The 19,544-nt window shown below is 35.7% G+C and overlaps 1 protein-coding gene across 3 annotated transcripts in view; it reads left to right on the forward strand.

Moving 5' to 3' along the window:
- PIAS1 (protein inhibitor of activated STAT 1) overlaps window positions 1-19,544 on the forward strand; it is a 123,000-nt gene that overhangs the window by 69,538 nt on the left and 33,918 nt on the right. For all 3 annotated transcript variants that reach the window (XM_081511879.1, XM_081511876.1, XM_081511878.1), the window contains exons 3-6: window positions 9,727-9,811; window positions 10,071-10,118; window positions 14,004-14,094; window positions 14,751-14,885. In XM_081511879.1, coding sequence (XP_081368005.1) covers window positions 9,727-9,811; window positions 10,071-10,118; window positions 14,004-14,094; window positions 14,751-14,885 — 359 coding nt within the window. The remainder of the gene's footprint in view (window positions 1-9,726; window positions 9,812-10,070; window positions 10,119-14,003; window positions 14,095-14,750; window positions 14,886-19,544) is intronic.

Consider the following 19,544-nt stretch of genomic DNA (forward strand, 5'->3'; position numbering starts at 1 on the left):
TCCCCTACATATGAACCTTCAAGTTGTGAACTTTCAAAGATGAGAATGTGTATTTGCATGTCCAATCACGTAAGTTAGTTTACGTGTCTGGCATACATTGTCAAGTGCACGCTTCCTCTACAAATTGTGTTTTTATGTACTTTACTGTATAGCATACAGTAGTACGTATCTTTGTATCAAGCCCAGGATGTCCAGAAGCAAGTGTAAAAGCAGTGGTGATGTAGCTGATACTGCTCGGAAGTACCAAGTGATAACAAGGGAAACAAAAATGAAAATAATTGAGAGTGCAATGAGGTGAAAAGATGGTAGATGTCGCCTGTTCCTATAACATGAATCATTCAAGCATAGGCCCAATTCTAAAGAACATGGAGAAGATCATGGAACATGTGAAGACTGCTGTGCTGGTGATGTTGACAATAATATTGAAGAAGCGTGGAAAGGTAATGGAGGAGATAGAGAAACTTCTCAGTGTGTGAATGCAGGATCAGCCTCAGCACTGAGTTCCAGCTCAGCTTAATGCTGACTCAAGAGAAAGCTCAAAGTCTTTATGAAGACTTCAAGTAAAAACTTGGTGAGAAATCAAAGGATACATCTTTTAATGCCATCCATGGCTGGGAAGGACAGAGAACCCTGGTGTGCTGCAGTCCTTGGGGTTGCAAAGATTCGGACATGACTTAGCAACTGAACAACATGGCTGATTTCACCAGTTCAAGGCTAGAGCCAGCCTTCACAAAGTAAAAGTAAGTGGCGAGGCAGCCATTGCAGATATGGTAGCTGCCTGGGAATTTCCTGAAACTCTTCAAGCTATTATTGACGAAAGTGAGTATTTACCTGAGCAGGTTTTTTTATGTGGATGAGACAGGACTGTGCTGGAAGAGGATCCAGACCAAAGTTACATCAGTAAGTAGGAAAAGTTGATGCCATGCTATATAGCAGCAAAGGATAGGCTAACTCTTGTTTGGTGGCAATGGTTCCAGGTATATGAAGCTGAAGCCTTTCTTAGTTTATCATTCAGAGAACCCAAGAACCCTTAAAAACAGCCAAGGACTCTCTTCCTGTTGTATGGAAGAGTAACCCCAAAGCCTGGGTTGCACAGGCCATTTTCCAGGACTGTATTTTTCCACCACTTTATCCTGAAGGTAGAGAAATATTGCCTGGAGAAGGATGTCCCATTCAACATTCTTTTGCTGCTCAACAGTGCTGTTCATGGACAACTTTCATGCTAACGTCAAAGTAGTGCATCTGCCACCAAATACTACGTCTCTCAGCACGGACCAGGGATTTATAGCAACTTTCAAGAAATACTATTTGTGTCACACTTTTCGTCAGGCAGTAAAGACGAGTGATGAATCAGGAACAGTCTTGCAACAATTTTGGAAGGACTATAACATCTACAAGACCATAAACACCATTGACTTTGCTCGGCCTAAGGTTTCAGCTGTCATCATGAATGGAGTTTGGAAGAAACTTTTCCCAAATTTTGTTCATGATTTTCATGGATTTGAGAAGGTGGATGCAGAGTTCAGAGGCTGTCAGCAACTTAGTGACCCTCAGGGATAAGTTGGAGCTGGCTGTATTCCATTTGTGTGGTCTGTGAAGTTTCTCTTCAGCCATTTCTCTTCAGTCAGCCTGTGATCTGACAGAGATTTCTGCAAATAGCCAATAACCCTCTCACCCTGCCCCCTCCTAAGGTGTGTAAAGTGTGTACATCTCTTTAAGTCTTATAATAAATGACAGGTCACAGTCCCTACAGCTATAGTAGGGCTGAGGAATAGGGGATGATTGCTAGATCTCTCACATAGCCCTCTCAACATATTCGACAGTCTCTTCATCAAGCATTCCTCCTGGTTGCTGTGAAGTGTCTGATCAAGTTTAAAGTTCTGAAATCATTAATTCTGATCTTTTTTTTTAAATTTCTCCAGTTTAATGGTTGTTTTGGAGGAGGGAGTAACTCCTGGAGCTTCCTACTCTACCATTTTCTCTGTTGTTACTTATGATCTACTTTGTGTTAATTTTTACATATGGTGTACTGTATAATTCAAAGCACTTTTCCCCCCACTGCATATGGTTATCCAGTTGTTCTGGCACCATTCATTGAAAAGACTATTCTTTTTCAACTAAATTGCCTTTGTCAAAAATCAGTTGTTCATATATATATGTGGGTATATTTCAAGATTCTATACTCCTCTGCTCTATAGGTCTTTTTTTTTTTATCTTGACACCAGCATCACAGTGTCTTAGTTACTGTATCTTTATGATAAATTTGAAATCAAGTGGTGTTAGCCCTCTAGCTTTGTTCTTTTTCAGAGTTGTTTTTAACTCTTCTAGGTACTTTGCATTTCGAAGCACCTTGTCAATTTCTTTAAAAGAAAAAAAAACAGCAAAAACTAGCTAGGATTTTGATTGGATTACATTGACTCTGTAGATCAGTTTGAAACAACTGATATCTTAACAGCATTGAGTCTTCTGATCCATAAGCACTGTCTCTTCATTTATTTTGGTCCTTAATTTTTCTGAGCATTATTTAGCATTTTTCATTGCACAGGTCTAGCGCCTCTTTTGTCAGATTTATCCCTAAATATTTCATTTTGAGAGGATGCTACTATAAATGTGTTTTTAAAATTCAATTTCTTACTGTTTGCTACTAATTTACAGAAACAACACAGATTTTTATATTTTATTGTTACCTTACTGAACTCACTTATTCTAATACCTTTTGGTAGGTTCTATGAAATTTTCTACATAGATCATCATATTGTCTATGGATAGATGATTTTAGTTACTTTCCAATCCTGATGTTTTTTATTTCTTTTTCTTGCTTTATTGCACTGACAAGAATTGCCAGTACATTGTTGAATAGAAATGATAAGTGAATATCATTGCCTTGTTTCTAATTCTTTAGTCTTTCATCTTTAAGTTAAATGTTAACTATAGATTTTTCTTAGAAATCATTTATTGGGTTGAGAAAGTTCACTTTTATACCTGGTTTGCTGAGAGTTTTTTTAAAAAATCAAGAATGTTGAATTTTTGTCAGATGCTTTTTCTATATCTATTGAAATGACAATATGTTGTTTCTTCTTTAGTTTGTTAACCTAGTGACTTGAATGTTGAACCAACCCTGCATTCTTGGGATAAGTTTCTCTTGGTTATGATATGTTACCCTTTTTTAAATATAATCATATAGTATAGTCGTTTTTTTAATAGTCATATAGTCCTTTTTTTTTTAACTTTAATGTAATTGAATTTGTTTTACTAAAGTTGTGTCAAGAATGTTTGTATTTATTTTCATGAGAAGTAACAGTGGTAGTTTTCTTTCAATGTGTTTGTCTTGTTTTGGTACTGTAGTAATACTCTCTTCATGGAATGAGTTGAGAAATACTCTCTTTTTAATTTAGGGGCAAGAGTTTTTAAGTTGTCAGTTCTAGGCTGAAAGGTGTTCATGATATTCTTTTATATGTTTTTATTATCTATAGACTCTGTAGTGATGTCACTTTGTTTCTCATTCTTATTTGTGTCTTTTCTTCTTTTCCTTAGTAGTCTTGCTAAAGGTTTATCAATTTTATTGATCTTCAAAAAGAAACTAGCTTCTGGTATTGATTTCTCTCTCTTTTTTTTTTGTTAGAGTATTCTGTTATATGAATGTTTAGTCATTCTCCTATTGATTGATAGTTTGTGTAAGAATAATCTTAACGGAAACTATGTGACTAATTTTTATGATAAAAATGCATTCGTGTATGCTCAGTTGTGTCCGACTCTTTGTGACCCCACAGACTGTAGCCTGCCAGACTTCTCTGTCCGTGGGATTTTCCCAGTAATAATACTGGAATGGGTTGCTATTCCTCTTCCAGGGGATCTTATTGACCCAGGGATTGAACCTGCATCTCCTGCATTGGCAGGCAGATTCTTTACCACTGAGCTACCTGGGAATCCCATGATAAAAATGGTAAAACCTTAAGGATATGAATAAATGGACACAGGTACAGTACTCCAGGATAGAAAGATTAAAGATACAAAGATATCAGTTCTTAAAATAAGTCGTGGGTATAATTTTACTCAAAATACCATTGAACTTTGAGCATCATGACAAAAGGATTCAGAAGTTCATCTTGATAAAACATTTGAGTTGATGTTAAAGTTCTGAAAAAAGAGTAAATGGAAAGAAACCTAATAGAATATATCAAAACATAGTGAAACTATAACAGTTAAAAAAATAGGGTGCCAGCACCAGGATAAAGAAGACCAATGAGAAAATAGCCTGGAATGGAACATGTTGGATATAAGGATTTAATATGTGATAAAGGAAGCACACATATCCATAAGGAAGAAAGATTGTTTAATAAATAGTGTTAATATAACTAAGCAATTTGGAGAAACAAAAATTTATATTTTAAAAAATATCACATATTAAAATATTTTCCAGATGGATTGATAATTACATGGAAACAACAGCCCAAAGAAATGAATTGTGTACTGAATGAACCTAAGGAGGGAAACAACGCAATTTAACAAAGGAAGGAAGTGATTGACAGAAAAGACTACATAAAACTTAACTTTGAATTATCGAAAAATATTGCCAAAATGAAAAAATATAACAGACCAGGGGAAGTACTTTCAGCAGATTTCCAAGGGTTAATATTTTTTTAATATATGAAATTCTATGCAGATGTAAAAATGGGCATAGGACAAAATTGGGCAATTAACTAAATAGGAAGTTGAAAACAGGAAAAAAAATTTCAATACAATTTAAACTACTAAGGAGTTACACAGACCCACCCATTAAATTAACAGCAACTCCCAGGCAGGCCAGAGTAAAATGCAATAAGTAGATGCCCAAATTGGTAATGGTCTTTTATATAGAGTGTTACAAGCATTTGAAAACCACTCTTGTGATAAATCAAAATTCATTTTAAAAGATCTCCATACTTTTTGACCCAGAAACCCCACATCTGGGAATTGATCCAAAGAAAATAGTAACTATACCCCCCCCTTGCAAAAAGCAAACATATAAATCCTGTATACAGAGTTGTTTTCAAATAATGAAAACTTAGAGAAACCTAAATGGCTAATCAAGGGAGTAATTACAATTTTCATATAGCCCATAGATAGAATACAATGCAATAATTAAATATGGTAATAGAGATTATAATTGAAAACATGATAAGAGTAATTTTTTTAAAGCAAGCTTTCAAATTGTATGTATAATTTAATTGGTAAGAAATATGTAGAAATGACAAGCGGTTATGATGAGGGTATAGTAGGAAACTCTTTTCCTGTTTTCTATGATCAAATATAATGCTAGTCTGTACTTAATAGAAGTACAACACTTAGATCAGGGAAGCTAATAGACCTATGTTATGAGAAGAGCATGTGCTTTGGAAGTGTGTAGATCTGAGTTCTAATTTGGATTCTACTTACCTAGTATGAGGCCTTGACAGTTACGTAACTACTTAGAACCTCAATTTCTAAACCTGAGAAAAGATTTGTTTATGGTTGTTGTGTGGATTAATAATAGTATATTGCAGTTGTTGATAGAAATATTGTTCTTGTCATGTGACATATGGAATAATGTCAGTCAGCTTAAAAGCAATCATAAATTTCAGTGGCAAACAACTAAGATTTCTTTTTCACTTATGCTACTTATTAGCTGTGAATTGATTGTGGCTCTGCTCTATGTTCTCTCCACTTTAGAATCAAGGTAGACTAGAAGGAAAGATGTTGAAACCCAAGGATAGTTCTTAAAGGTCTGCTCTGAAGTGGTATACTTCCACTCATATTTCATGGACCAAGGCAACAGTGACATGGTGTCATAATCCTCCGTGGGGAATGGGTCAGTACAGAGGGGCAGCAAATATTTGGGAGGAATAATATATGCTATGACAGAGTGTGTTCAGTGCTGTCACTTTAAAAGTGTGATACTCTGGCGTATGTCTGGAGGAGAAAGATCACAATGGTGAGTAATTCTGAAATCTTGCCTGAAATACAGTGGAAATAGTCAATGGAGAGAGGGGGGCACATTAATGCTGTCCAGAATATTTGAAGAGTGGCTATAACTGGCTGTACTATATGACATCAATGGGTGGGTGTTACAGCATTATGTTTTGATTCAGTGTAAGGTCATAAGGAGAAAGACAGAAAAGGAAATTGGTGCCTTTTAAATATCTTACCTCATTTATATTTATATTTAAAATAATCCTATGAGGGTTTTTGTGTTTGTGTATGTTTAAGTATTAGAGAAAACAGTACGTAAGGTCACATGGCAAATAAGTGGTAAAACCTGTTTCAAATCCAAGTCGGTGTGATCTCATCTCTCTCCCACTATACTTGCTACTCTGTTGGGCTGCAAGCTTTCTTACAATTACACTGTACATCACTAGTCATCTTCTGCCTGACAAGGTAATGACCACTCTTCCTTCATCTCTAAAATGTTTCAAAGTATATAAATGGAAGAATTGAAAGGAATGTTGAATTCCTGAATTTGAATTTAGAATTTGAGTTTAGATCAGTGGTCTGCAAGTTCATTTGATCATTTCTACCCTTTCAGAAAAATAATTTAGCATACGCCATACAAGATTTGACATAAAATTTTAGGTATTTTTGTGAATTAGATTTTATGGAAAATCTAAACTTTTAAAAACATATTTTACAGGTAAATATTTTTTCCTTTATCTCTGTATACTGCCTTAGATGCTTATCCTCAACATTGGAGGTCATTGTTTTGGATGATTTGTAAGGCTTATTTTTCAGTATGAAGAGTCCATGATTCTGTTTGGCCTGAATTTTTCTGAAAGGAATAATCATAACTTACTTAACTTTTAGAAAAAATTTTAAATGGTCTGTTACCTAAGACCAAAACTATAAATTCACTGGCATTCATAACAAAATTAAACCTGAAAATCAAATAGTATGAAAGATGGTTTTCCAGGTAACCAGTAGTAATCCTGTGAACAGTTCAGTCTACTGTTAATATATGTAAAAGAGGATGTAAAGGGGTTACTATTAAGTAATAAACCTGATTGCTATGTGTGGCTCAAAAAGCAACCTCGTTATTTTAGGATGTAAAGGGGTTACTATTAAGTAATAAACCTGATTTCTATGTGTGGCTCAAAAAGCAACCTCGTTATTTCAGTTATATCTTTTCTAAGTCTGTGTGTGTATATGTGTCCAAAACTTACTGTATTCATATATTCTAAAAGAATCTGAAATTTTGCCTAGAGAATAATATTATTTTTGATACTTGGGAACTTATTTTAGTACTGTTTTACAACAGAACCAGAAATCTAAATCAGGCTAAGCCTACTGGACTAAAAGTTTGAGAGAGACATACCCTCTAAGTCAGAAACAAAGAAGTTACTTTCATTGCCTGAAAGAGGAAACTGTTTGCTTTTCTACATTTTGGTCCTTGGTTATCTGCCTTTTGCCAAGTTGATATTTCATGATTAAGATAGCTTTCTGGTTATCTTAACTGTTTCTTGGGAGTAGAGTCTTTAAGAAAAAACTTTCCCAACATAGGCAAAACACTCTCTGACATAAATCACAGCAGGATCCTCTATGACCCACCTCCCAGAGTAATGGAAATAAAAGCAAAAATAAACAAATGGGACCTAATTAAACTTAAAAACATTTGCACAACAAAGGAAACTATAAGCAAGGTGGAAAGACAGCCTTTGGAATGGGAGAAAATAATAGCAAACGAAGCAACTGACAAAAAATTAATCTCAAAAATATACAAGCATCTCATGCAGCTCGATTCCAGAAAAATAACCCAGTCAAAAAATAGGCCAAAGAACTAAACAGACATTTCTCCAGAGAAGACATACAGATGGCTAACAAACACATGAAAAAATGCTCAACATCACTCATTATCAGAGAAATGCAAATCAAAACCACAGTGAGGTACCATCTCACACCAGTCAGAATGGCTGCTATCAAAAAGTCTACAAACAATAAATGCTAGAGAGGGTGCAGAGGAAAGGGAACCCTCTTACACTGTTGGTGGGAATGCAATCTAGTACAGCCACTATGGAGAACAGTGTGGAGATCCTTAAAAAACTGGAAACAGAACTGCCATACAACCCAGCAATCCCACTGCTGGGCATACACACTGAGGAAACCAGAATTGAAAGAGACACGTCTACCCCAATGTTCATCGCAACACTGTTTGCAATAGCTAGGACATGGAAGCAACCTAGATGTCCATCGACAGATGAATGGATAAGAAAGCTGTGGTGCATATACACAATGGAATATTAATCAGCTATTAAAATGAATGCATTTGAATCAGTTCTAATGAGGTGGATGAAACTGAAGCCTATCATACAGAGTGAAGTAAGTCAGAAAGAAAAACACTGATAGAGTATATTAACACATATATATGGAATTTAGAAAGATGGTGACAATGACCCTATATTCGAGACAGCAAAAGAGACACAGATATAAAGAACAAACTTTTGGACTCTGTGGAAGAAGGCGAGGGGGGGATGATTTGAGAGAATAGCATTGAAACATGTATATTATCATATGTGAAATAGGTCACCAGTCCAGATTCAATGCATGAAACAGGGTGCTCAGGGCCGGTTGCACTGGGATGACCCAGAGGGATGGGATGGGGAGGGAGGTGGGAGCGGGGTTCAGGATGGGGAACACATGTACACCTGTGGCTGATTCATGTCAATGTATGGCAAAAACCACTACAATATTGTAAAGTAATTAGCTTCTAATTAAAACACATTAATTTTTTAAAAAAAGAAAAAACTTTCCCAGATCACAGAAAGCAGAAATACAAATGTAGACTTGAAGAGATACTCCTATATTGACTTGAAATTGTAGATCCAACAAGTACTCTTTTAGATTCCTTTCTAATTCATCTGTACAGCTTTTTTGGACATTTGTGTTTGGTGGTAGTTTTGGAGGAAGTGTTGCTTGCAGGTAAGAAATGGCCAACTTCAGCTACTTTTTCTGCACCAGTTTAAGTGGCCCGCAGGCTGGGAGTTCTTTGGTTTTAAAAGTGATCCATTTGTTCTAGAAAATTATCCTGGAAAAGGACAATTTAAATAATTTAATTTGCTATTTCTTCATTTTCAGTCTTTCCTTCATTCAACAATCATTTAGTGCTTCTTTGTGCAGAAACATAGCAAACAAGAAAGATATTCACCGCTGATTTCAAAATATATTCTTTTCTTTCCCTACTTCTCCTTCCCTCCTCTTCTCTCTATTCCCTTCTTTCCCTTCTTCTTGTAACTCCTTTCCTCCTTTGAGATAGTAACCACAGGCAAATCTTGAGGTCAGTTCATCTAAGGATAGGAGAAATTATATATGATATTTATTTTATAAAATTTGTGTGGTATAGTTAGGCGGGGGGTGATAAAATTCTCAATTTGCCTTCAAGTCCAACTGTCATCTCACCTATGCAGATCTCAAGGTGTATGTATATGTTTGTTACTTAGCTCAAAAAACATATATCTTTAAATGGCTTTGTATTATTTTAAATAAAATTAATATCAGCATGTTTTTATATGTGTCCTTTTTAGATGCAGACATCTTATGATTAGACATTTAGCACATATCTCATTTTTCAAATGCCATAATTGACTTGTTATCTAAATGCTAGCATCCATCCTAGTTAATTAAAAGCATGTGAATGGTTGAAGTTTTTTGTTTTGTTTGCTATTGTGTTCCATATTGATGAATTTGAAGGTAATTAAAAAATATAATTCTTTTCTTCTTTAGCATCAGACAACAGTCAGCGCTTTCGAGAAACCTGTTTTGCATTTGCATTGACACCACAACAAGTGCAGCAGATCAGTAGTTCCATGTAAGTTGTCTTTGAGTGTAACTTGCAGTTTGACCTTTGAATCCAGTTTTGTCTATAATAAGTGGCTTTTTGAAACAGTATATTCAGGGGTGAGTATTATTGTCATGCAAGTATTAGTACTGAAAATATTATTAGAGTGTTAGTTACCGTAAGAACTGTTAATATTTCTGATATACGTTCTGGAGTTAGCTGTGTCTTTGAATCAGCTTTCCTGTGTATGTCTTTAAAATAATTGTAGTTCTTACTCTGTCTTTTCTAGGGATATTTCTGGGACCAAATGTGACTTCACAGTGCAGGTCCAGTTAAGGTAAAGTGTTGACTACAGTATACATTCAAAGTTTAAAAGTCAATATTTCTTAAAGATTTAAAAAATTTTTCCAATTTTCAATAAGTATTTTCTATGCCCTGTATTTAAACCATTAACTTTTAAATACTCTCTAATTTAGATTCTGTGTGAGACATCTCTTGATAAATTTGAAAGGCAAAATGAAAATTTTCCAACATGGTACTGTTCCATATTCAGTTTCTTTTCTTAGCCCATTTCTTCTAAGAGTAAGACATCTTTTATGTTAATGTCTCTCTTTCTCATTGCCTACATAAACCATCTTATGCTGTTCTTTTTACTCAGTGACTATTGTAGTGTAGAGTTAAGTGCCCCACACTGTTCTTGTTGCAATAGAGACAGAAGAGAAAATAAAAGACAATTGTTTTCCTCTGGAAGCTATTTTCCCTATAAAGTAGGAAGGATAAGTCAAACACATAGCCCAGTCTCCAAATCAAATACTAAGTTGTATGTACAGATTATAAATATACTAGGAGATCAGAAAAGAGATTAAAGAACCAGCTCAGTTCTTCATGGAATAATATGAAAACCTGTGATCTAGACTTAGAAATAGTGTGATGAAAACTGAGAAAGCAGAGGAGAGATTGAGGTCTTGTTTTTGGAAGGCACTGACAAAGGTGGTTCTGTATAAAAGGTAGTTTATCCTCTGTCAGGGGCAGATGATGATAATGACTGAATAAGGGGCTAAAATTTGGTGCCTTCATAAATAATTGCATATTGCGGTAATATTTTTTACTTCCTGCCTCAACTTACATTTTGTTCATACTGGTATGTGACTTTGTCTTTTAAAACAGTGGTTTTCAGACTTGCTTGGAGCCACCATTTGGGGTCTACCCTCTGGCTATCATTCCCCCTTCTCTCCCTCCCCATCTCTCCTACCTGACACACACACACATACACACTCTGAACCAAAGTAGTGCTGCTTTGACCTGTTTTTACATGTTTCGCTTCTGGGTTAGTTTTCGTTTGAGGAGGATATCCCAAGACTAAATTTGCAAACCATAGTTCTAGAACAGAAGATCCACCTGCTATCCTTAGCATTGCTGTACATGCATTCTTTAAAGCAGCAAGAGGTATTGATCTCATTCCAAAGGAAGGTTTTCTTTCTTTCTAAGATCAATTCAGAGATTCTAAGGGAATCGTGATGGTTAAAAATGGCTTGTGAAGTGAAAGTTGCTCAGTCATGTCCAACTCTTTGAGACCCCATGGACTGTAGCTTGCCAGGCTCCTCTGTCCATGGGATTCTCCAGGCGAGGATACTGGAGTGGGTAGCCATTCCCTTCTCCAGGGGACCTTCCCAATCCAGGGATCAAACCCAAGTGTCCTGCATTGCAGGCAGAATCTTTACTGTCTGAGCAACCAGGGAAGCACAAGAATACTGGAGTGGCTTAGCTATTTTAAATTCAAATTGTCTCTGGAACTTAATGGAAAAAGAACCGTTTTGTATTATATTTGGGAATTATTAGGTGGTTCTTTGTGTTTTGCTAAATTGTTTTATCCCCACACTGCTAATCCCCCACAGCAATCCCAGGGTATTAAGTTTGGAGCATATACCTTCTGCTATCCTAATTATAAGTCTTTATCTAAAACATGAAAAACAATTTGGTCAGAATTAAGATCAGTATTTTCTCTATTAGATTCCTAATCTGTTTTCATTTATCTGTTTCCCCTTGAACTTCTATGTAGAAACTTTCTGCTATTGTTCCTTTTTTAAAAAATCTTTTTTTCCCTTTGGTTTGTAAGAATGATTTAGATTTTCACTTTTTACTTAGTTGAATAGGAGTCAACTTGTCACATAAATTTTGTTTTTTGGTAGCTTCAGGCAGCCAGGTCCATGTTTCTGATTTACCACGACATTGGTATAATTGATTTGAAACTAGAGCATCCTCTTACTTCTGCTGTGTAAAGAACTGGCCTATAATAGAAGGTTCTGCTGGGGTTAGAGATGATCTTGAGGGTGTTGATATCTGTTTGCTAAGTATATTTTGAGAAAATCTTTGCAGGTTAGTAATTCTAAACCTTTCTATGACTCTCTAACCTCTTTGAAAATGTAACGGAATCTATAGATTGTCCCAGCTTAAAGATGACCGTATATGTACCCATAATATTTTACAGAGAAAATTGTCCCATTTGTGGACCTTCCCTCACACAGATTCCATGGTAGGCAGATCAAGATACTGAGAGAAGATACTTGTGCTTCTTGTGTAAAAACAATGAGTATTTCACAGAATTCAGAGATAGCATATGTAACATACAACTCAAAAAGTGCTGTGAACATTCTGTAAAGGTGGAATGAACCTTAGCTCTATATTGGGAACAAGGAAGTAATTGAGAATCATTGTCTTAAATAGCAAATTAATAATTTATTTCTCAATCTATGAAGAATGAATAGAGTAAGGAACTTCCCTGGTAGTCCTGGGGCTAAACCTTTGCGCTGTCAATGCAGAGGGCCCAGTTCGGTACCTGGTCAGGGAACTAGATCCCGCATACCACAACTAAGACCTGGTGCAGCCAAATAAATTAAAAAAAAAAAAAATAGAATGAAAACATCGAAAGTGTACAAATTATGTAGCTGTCTTGGTTTTTCCTGAAAGATTATGCATTTAATTTAGAAATAAATGTTTTTGTGAGTTTCTAAATAGTATTCTAAACTGGATATAATACAAATAATGTTATCATTCAACATCTTCGGTTTTCAGGAACTAATGGAATACTTGAACTTGGTGGACAAAACTTGATCCTGGAGCTTGACTTCTAGCATTTTCAGTATATTCTGCTGAGAACCAAAAAAATGTTTTATAGACAAATAAATTTGGGAAATACTATATGTTATATTGGGCTTCCCAGGTGGCACAGTGGTAAAGAATCTGCCTGCCAATGCAGGAGGTGCAGCTTCGACCTCTGGATTGGGAAGATCCCCTGGAGGAGAAAATGGCAACCCATTCCAGTATTCTTGCCTGGAGAATCCCATGGACAGAGGAGCCTGGCGGGCTACCATCCATAGGGTTGCAAAGAGTCAGACACGACTGAGCACGCACACATATATTTCCCTCTTAAAAAGTTACAGTCCTTATTAGTTCTGTATAGAGAAAACTTAATTTTTTCATTGAAGAATGATTGCTTTACCAAATTTCATTGTTTTCTGCCAAATATCAACATGAATCATCCATAGGCATATACATGTCCCCTCTCTCCTGAACCCCCTCCCCACTCCACCCCTCTAGGTTGTTACAGAGCCCTGGTTTGAGTTCCCTGAGTCATACAGCAAATTCCCATTGGCTATCTGTTTTATATATGGTAATGTAAGGTTCCATGTTACTCTTCAAAATTTCTTAAATGTATTCAACCCCAGAGCACTCCCCCCTCAACCCCCCCAATCCTGCCCCTGCCAACATGCTTGAACAAATGACTGGAACTATTATGAAGACAACTAGAGGTTGGTAGTTGTGACTACTGAAACTCTATATTGACAAAATTATTTATTTTGATCCTATTTAAATGCATTTATGCTACAGTCCATGGGGTCGCTAAGAGTCTGACACGACTGAGTGACTTCACTTTCACTTTTCACTTTCATGCACTGGAGAAGGAAATGGCAACCCACTCCAGTATTCTTGCCTGGAGAATCCCAGGGACGGCGGACCCTGGTGGGCTGCCATCTATGGGGTCGCACAGAGTCGGACACGACTGAAGTGACTTAGCAGCAGCAGCAGCATTCATAATATGAAATGTCTAGTTTTAATAGTTGTTGCTGTTAAGTTTGACCATCTTTTAGATTAGCTATGGAACAAAAATATCAATGAGATCATCTTTTAATAAAGGAAATTAAATTTGTTCTTTATTGTTTAGGTTTTGTTTATCAGAAACCAGTTGTCCACAAGAAGATCACTTCCCACCCAATCTTTGTGTGAAAGTGAATACAAAACCTTGCAGCCTTCCAGTAAGTCCTAAAAGCTATTTTTCCAGTGCATTGCCAACATAGCTAGCAAATAAGTCATCACAGCTGTTGTTAATCATAGTTTTTCATTAAGAAAACATCTTTATTTTGGATGTATATTCATGTGACTGAGTGAAACACTTGTACCAACTATGTACAATTAACAGCTGTGACATTAGCTATGGAGACATAGTCTAGGACTTGGAGTTGGGTGTGGTAGCTTTTATTATTTTATTTAATTTTGGGATGAAGAGATTGTTTCAACAAAACCTCAGATGTATTCTTGTGTCTGAAACCTTGTGGTAGATGGGAGATTTGAAGACTGCTGTGCATTTAACAAAGGAGTGAGGGCTATTATTGCTCACCTTTAAAATAGTCCTTATGTGTTTATCCAAGCTGTTTATGAATTCAACCTGATTCTTAAATTTTTAGAGATCTTTAAGTTCTATCACCAATATTTTTCTCAGGCTTACTATAATGAGACTGTAGGGTAGTTTAGAGAAACATACAGAAAACTCTTACAAATGTTTGCTTCTCCACTTTTAAATGAAAATACTCATATTTTCTAATATGTAGTTTGTAGGTTTTTTTTTTTTTAAGGAATGGAAGTTGAAATGGTTGTGGAAGTAATAAATAGAAATGTTATATTTCATCCTCAGGGTTATCTTCCACCTACTAAAAATGGTGTGGAACCAAAGCGACCCAGCCGACCAATTAATATCACCTCACTTGTCCGATTGTCTACAACTGTACCAAACACCATTGTTGTTTCTTGGACTGCTGAAATCGGAAGAGTGAGTAAATTTTTCTTTCTTCCAGAGTTTTGCTTTATAAGGAAGGGTTAATCTCCATGGCTACTTGCGCTTATATATAAATAAAATGGGTATAAAATGAGTTGCCAAAGGATTTATTTTTGTCTCACAATGAATTTTCAACATGTTCCCATTTTAAAAATGGGATCTTGCAGTATTCAATGTTTTATAACTTGATAACTTTCACTCAGTATTTTCATAAACATCTTCTATGTCATTTCATGTTCATCTGCATGATTTTAAACGGCTATATCATATTCCAGTATGATCCCCTATTGTTGAACATTTATTTGGTTGATTCTTTACTATTTCAAAGAATATTTTGAAGACTATCCTAGTAGTTCTAACTTTGCATACATACATAGTACTTTCCTTAGAGTAAATCCCCTGAAGTGGAATTGCTGAATCAAAGAGCATCAGAATTTAAAGAAATTTTGTATTCACTGGCAGATTGCCTTACCAAAAGATGTACAAATTTATTTTCTGACTTTCAATGTTTTTTCATGTGCCTGTTGACTGATAACACTGAGTTTTATTTTCTTTGAAATCTCGATTAATTTTTATAGGTAAATAGTGGTATTAGATTGCTTTAATTAGTATTCCTTTTATTATTACTGAGATTGAACAAATTTATTTGTGATTATTCACATTTAAAAAATATATCAATATCTGTTTCTCTGTTGCTGTTTTTCTTATTTTTATTGTTTATGAGTTCTTATATTACTGATTTAACCTTCTTTCACATGCTGTAAATGTTTGTTTCTAGTTTATTGCCTTTTCATTTATGTGATTATTTAATGTGTAGAAGATTTAAATTATTATGGAGCCAAATTTTAACCAATTTGTTTCTTTTTTCTTTTATTTTTTATTGAAGTATACTTGAATTACAATATTGTGTTAATTACAGCTATACATCAAGGATATGTGACTCAGTTATATATAGATATATATATTTACATTCTTATTCATATTCTTTTCGATTGTGGCTTATCACAGGTTATTGAATATAGTTCACTGTGCTATATATACAGTAGGATCTTACTGTCTGTCCATTCTGTATATACTGGTTTGCATCTGTAAATCCCAAACTCCTGCTCCTACCCTCTCCCATCTCCCTTCCCCTTGGCAACCACCAGTTTATTTTCTATGTCCTTGATTCTGTTTGTTTCATAGATAAGTTGGTTTGTGTCATATTTTAGATTCCACATATAAATGATACCATATGGCAATTCTTTCTCTTTTTGACTGACTTCTCTTAGTATGATAATCTCTAGTTGCATAGTTTTGTTTCTTTATAGTCTTTCTGCTCAGCCTCTGTTGAATTTAGTCTATCTGCCCTTCCCAATCTCACATAAATATTTGTTTATATTTTTTCTTGACTTTTGAGAGTTCCTGTTTTATCTGTACATATTTAATCCATCGTAAATTTACATGTGGTGTGAAATAAAAATTTAATTTTTTAAATAGCCAATTCTAGCACCATTAACTAGATAAATGCTAATTCTGAAGTAACCATTGTTATATATTTGATTTTTATTTATCCTGTGTGTGTTTCTGCACTTTTCTGTATTGTTTCTTAGCCTAGCATTCTTTTTCTGGCACAATTTTAGAATATTTTTGATTATTACAGTTTTATATGAGTTATGTATATTCACAAATTCATTTGAAATTTATAGAATGTATGCTATATTCCATGTACTGTACTGAAAACTGGCAGTAACATAGTGAGGAAAAAAAGTCCTGACTTGGAGCCAGGATCCAGGGGCCAGGTAGTAACGGTGTCACAGGAAATATAAAGAAGAGGTGCATGGTGCTATTAGAGTATATTAGGGCACTTTGAACTAGAGAGAGGTCAGGCAGGGCTTCTCTGAGGATGTAATGACTGAGCTAAGAGTTGAGAGAAGAGCAGAAGGAATCAGTTTGGTGAATGGTTCAGAGCAAACAATCTTCAGAGTAACCCACTGGCAGGTGTGAGCCTAGTTCTTTTTTTTTTTTTCCAGGCAAGACTTTATTGGGTCCCCTGCTGCAGCAAGGAGGAGCAAGAACAAACAACAGGTTCCCTTGTTTCCTTTCTCCCTGAGGGGAGATAAGCTTGTACCTTATACAGGGTGAGGGTAGGGGTGTGTTCAGGGGTCGGGCAAGTGCAGTTGGGGAAATTCTGGACAAACGATATGAAAAGACCAAAAAAACCCCACTGCCACTTCTGAAGAACCAGGAGCAAAAACAGGGTGTTGCGAGCAAAAGCAGGGTAATCAGCATGCCCCCTGCACTCAACACCACCAGCGGGGTGGGCAAAACACCTAAGCCACTCTTCTGGCCTGACCCCAGAGCCTAGTTTTTTTAAGAAACTGAAAAGGAGCAAGAATGGCTGAGTTTGAGATGCCTTTAAGATATTCTGAATAGGTGGGCATATGGGCTCAAAAAAGAGTTTGGGCTAGAGAAAAAAAAAATGTATTAACTGCATATTGGTGATTATTAGAGCCATAAAAGCAGGCTGACTTTGTTCAGGGAAAATGAACCAAGTAAGAAGAAGAGAGTGTTGAAGACTTATTCTTGACGAACTATATAACATTTAATACTGGGTAGAAGAGAATGAACCTGAAGAGGGCATGGGGAAATAGTACCAGAGATGTGACAGAATCGAGGGTGAGTATGAGAAACCAAGGGAAGAATTTCAAAAAAGGAGGAGATGATAAGTAGTATTGAACAAATGTTGAGAAATCAAGTATTTTTCAAAGTCTAAAAAAAATACCTTTTGGATTAAAAATACAGCATAAGCTGTTCTGGTGGATAGTGGGAGGAGAAGCCAGATTGTGACCAGGTGCAAGGGAGGCCATGGAGATCATGAGTTGTAGGAGTGTGGATTTGGAAATAGTTACAGGTAAGCTGGAGGGAAATGTGAGATGACAGTTATTTGTTTGCTTTAATGGGAGAGTGTTAAACATGTATAAAGGATGATGGCAAGTATTGTCTTGAGAAGAAGTTAAATATACAAGAGGAAGAAAGAATAGTCAGTAGTAAATTTCACAGTAACTCACTGTAGCTAGGAGGAACAGCTTCTTTATTTAGTGGACTAAAAGAAGTGTGTGTGTGATTGTTACTGGAGAGATGAGTTAAGCTCTGCTCTGATGACTTCCCGTATGTCTGTGAAATGGGAAGTGAAAGAAGCCGCTGAGAATGAGAGAAGAAATCAGGGCCTTGAGAAGAGTGAAATGTTGGAAAAGTAATTACAGAGAATAAGACATATTCCCCTGCATTATTCCCCCAAATCTTTCTGGAAGTGAATGAACTTGCTTAAAATTTGTGTATTAACTTAGAGAGGATTAACTTATTTACGGTATTCAGTGTCCTTATTTCAGGAACTGTATGGTTCTCCATTTATTCGAATCTTCTTTCATGTTCCTGTATAATTTAATAGAGTTCTTCTTATAAATCTTTCATATTTTTTTGATTCTTGTATTGTTTATTATTATTACTGCTTCTGTAAATAGTTCTTTTTCTATTGTATTTTCTAAAATTCTACTTTTTACTTATTTAAAAGCTAGTTATTGTTGAATATTTACTATTCCTGTATTGGTTCTGATAACTTTTTAGTAGGTTCCTTAGTGTTTCCAGACTGGCAGTCTTGAGTCTGAGAAGTATCATAAATAATGATAATCTTAATACTTATGCCATCATTTCTTCTTCTTGTTCTGTTGTGCTGGCTACAGCCCTCAGAACAATGTTAAATAATGTGAGCACTAGTAGACATACTTGACTTGTTCTTTATATTAATGAGAAGACATGTCACAGCATTAAGAATTATAATGACTATTAATTCTTGATAGAACTTAATTGCATTAATAACATAATCCTATGATCCTCTTTTTTACTGGATATTTTTGAGAGAAATGTCCAATAAATTTTGATATTTTATCAAAATCCTTTTTGACATCTATCACGATTATCTTTTTTTCCTTTACCTAATCAATATGTCACTATTAGGTTTCAGTCCTTTAAAATGTTTTTTGTCTGGTGTACCTTGGGCTCCTTGTTTTTTTCCTCCTTTTTTTTTTTTTTTCTAGTTCTACCAGTTTATTGCTACCAACCCATTTCCCTCCACCCTCATGCACGCGTGCTCAGTCATGTAACCCCATGGACTGCAGCCCACCAGGCTCCTCTGTCCATGGACTTTTCCAGGCAAGAATACTGGAGTGGGTTGCCATTTCCTTCTCCAGTTTTTCCTCCTTTTTAAAAGAAGGTATTGCAGATATTTTGGGTTTGTCTGTGTGTGTGTGAGAGTATAACCTGCCTGGGAAGTATATAAACACCAGGATGTTTACAAGTGAACTGTGAAAAAAGTCTGAAACTGTGGGAGAGGAGGGAAATGTGGTTGCTGATAATATAGCACTAGAGGAGGGGGAGATATTCTTTCATGGGAAGCGTTCCACACCTCAGAAAGAAAACAGTATAGTATCTGAAGTGATTTGAAGATCTCCCAGGTAAGATCTTTATGTAGACCCTGATCTAAAAGTTGGAGATCTTTTTTGAGGTAAAACGGAGAAATGTTACCGTTATGTCTTTAAAGGAAATAAATGTGGTAAGTGGTGAGTGGAAATGTTAGTCACTCAGTCATGTCTGACTCTTTGTGACCTCATGGAC

This window comes from Giraffa tippelskirchi, chromosome 7, assembly GCF_054371585.1.
Source record: "Giraffa tippelskirchi isolate mGirTip1 chromosome 7, T2T-mGirTip1v1.2.pri, whole genome shotgun sequence".
Lineage (NCBI taxonomy): Eukaryota > Metazoa > Chordata > Mammalia > Artiodactyla > Giraffidae > Giraffa > Giraffa tippelskirchi.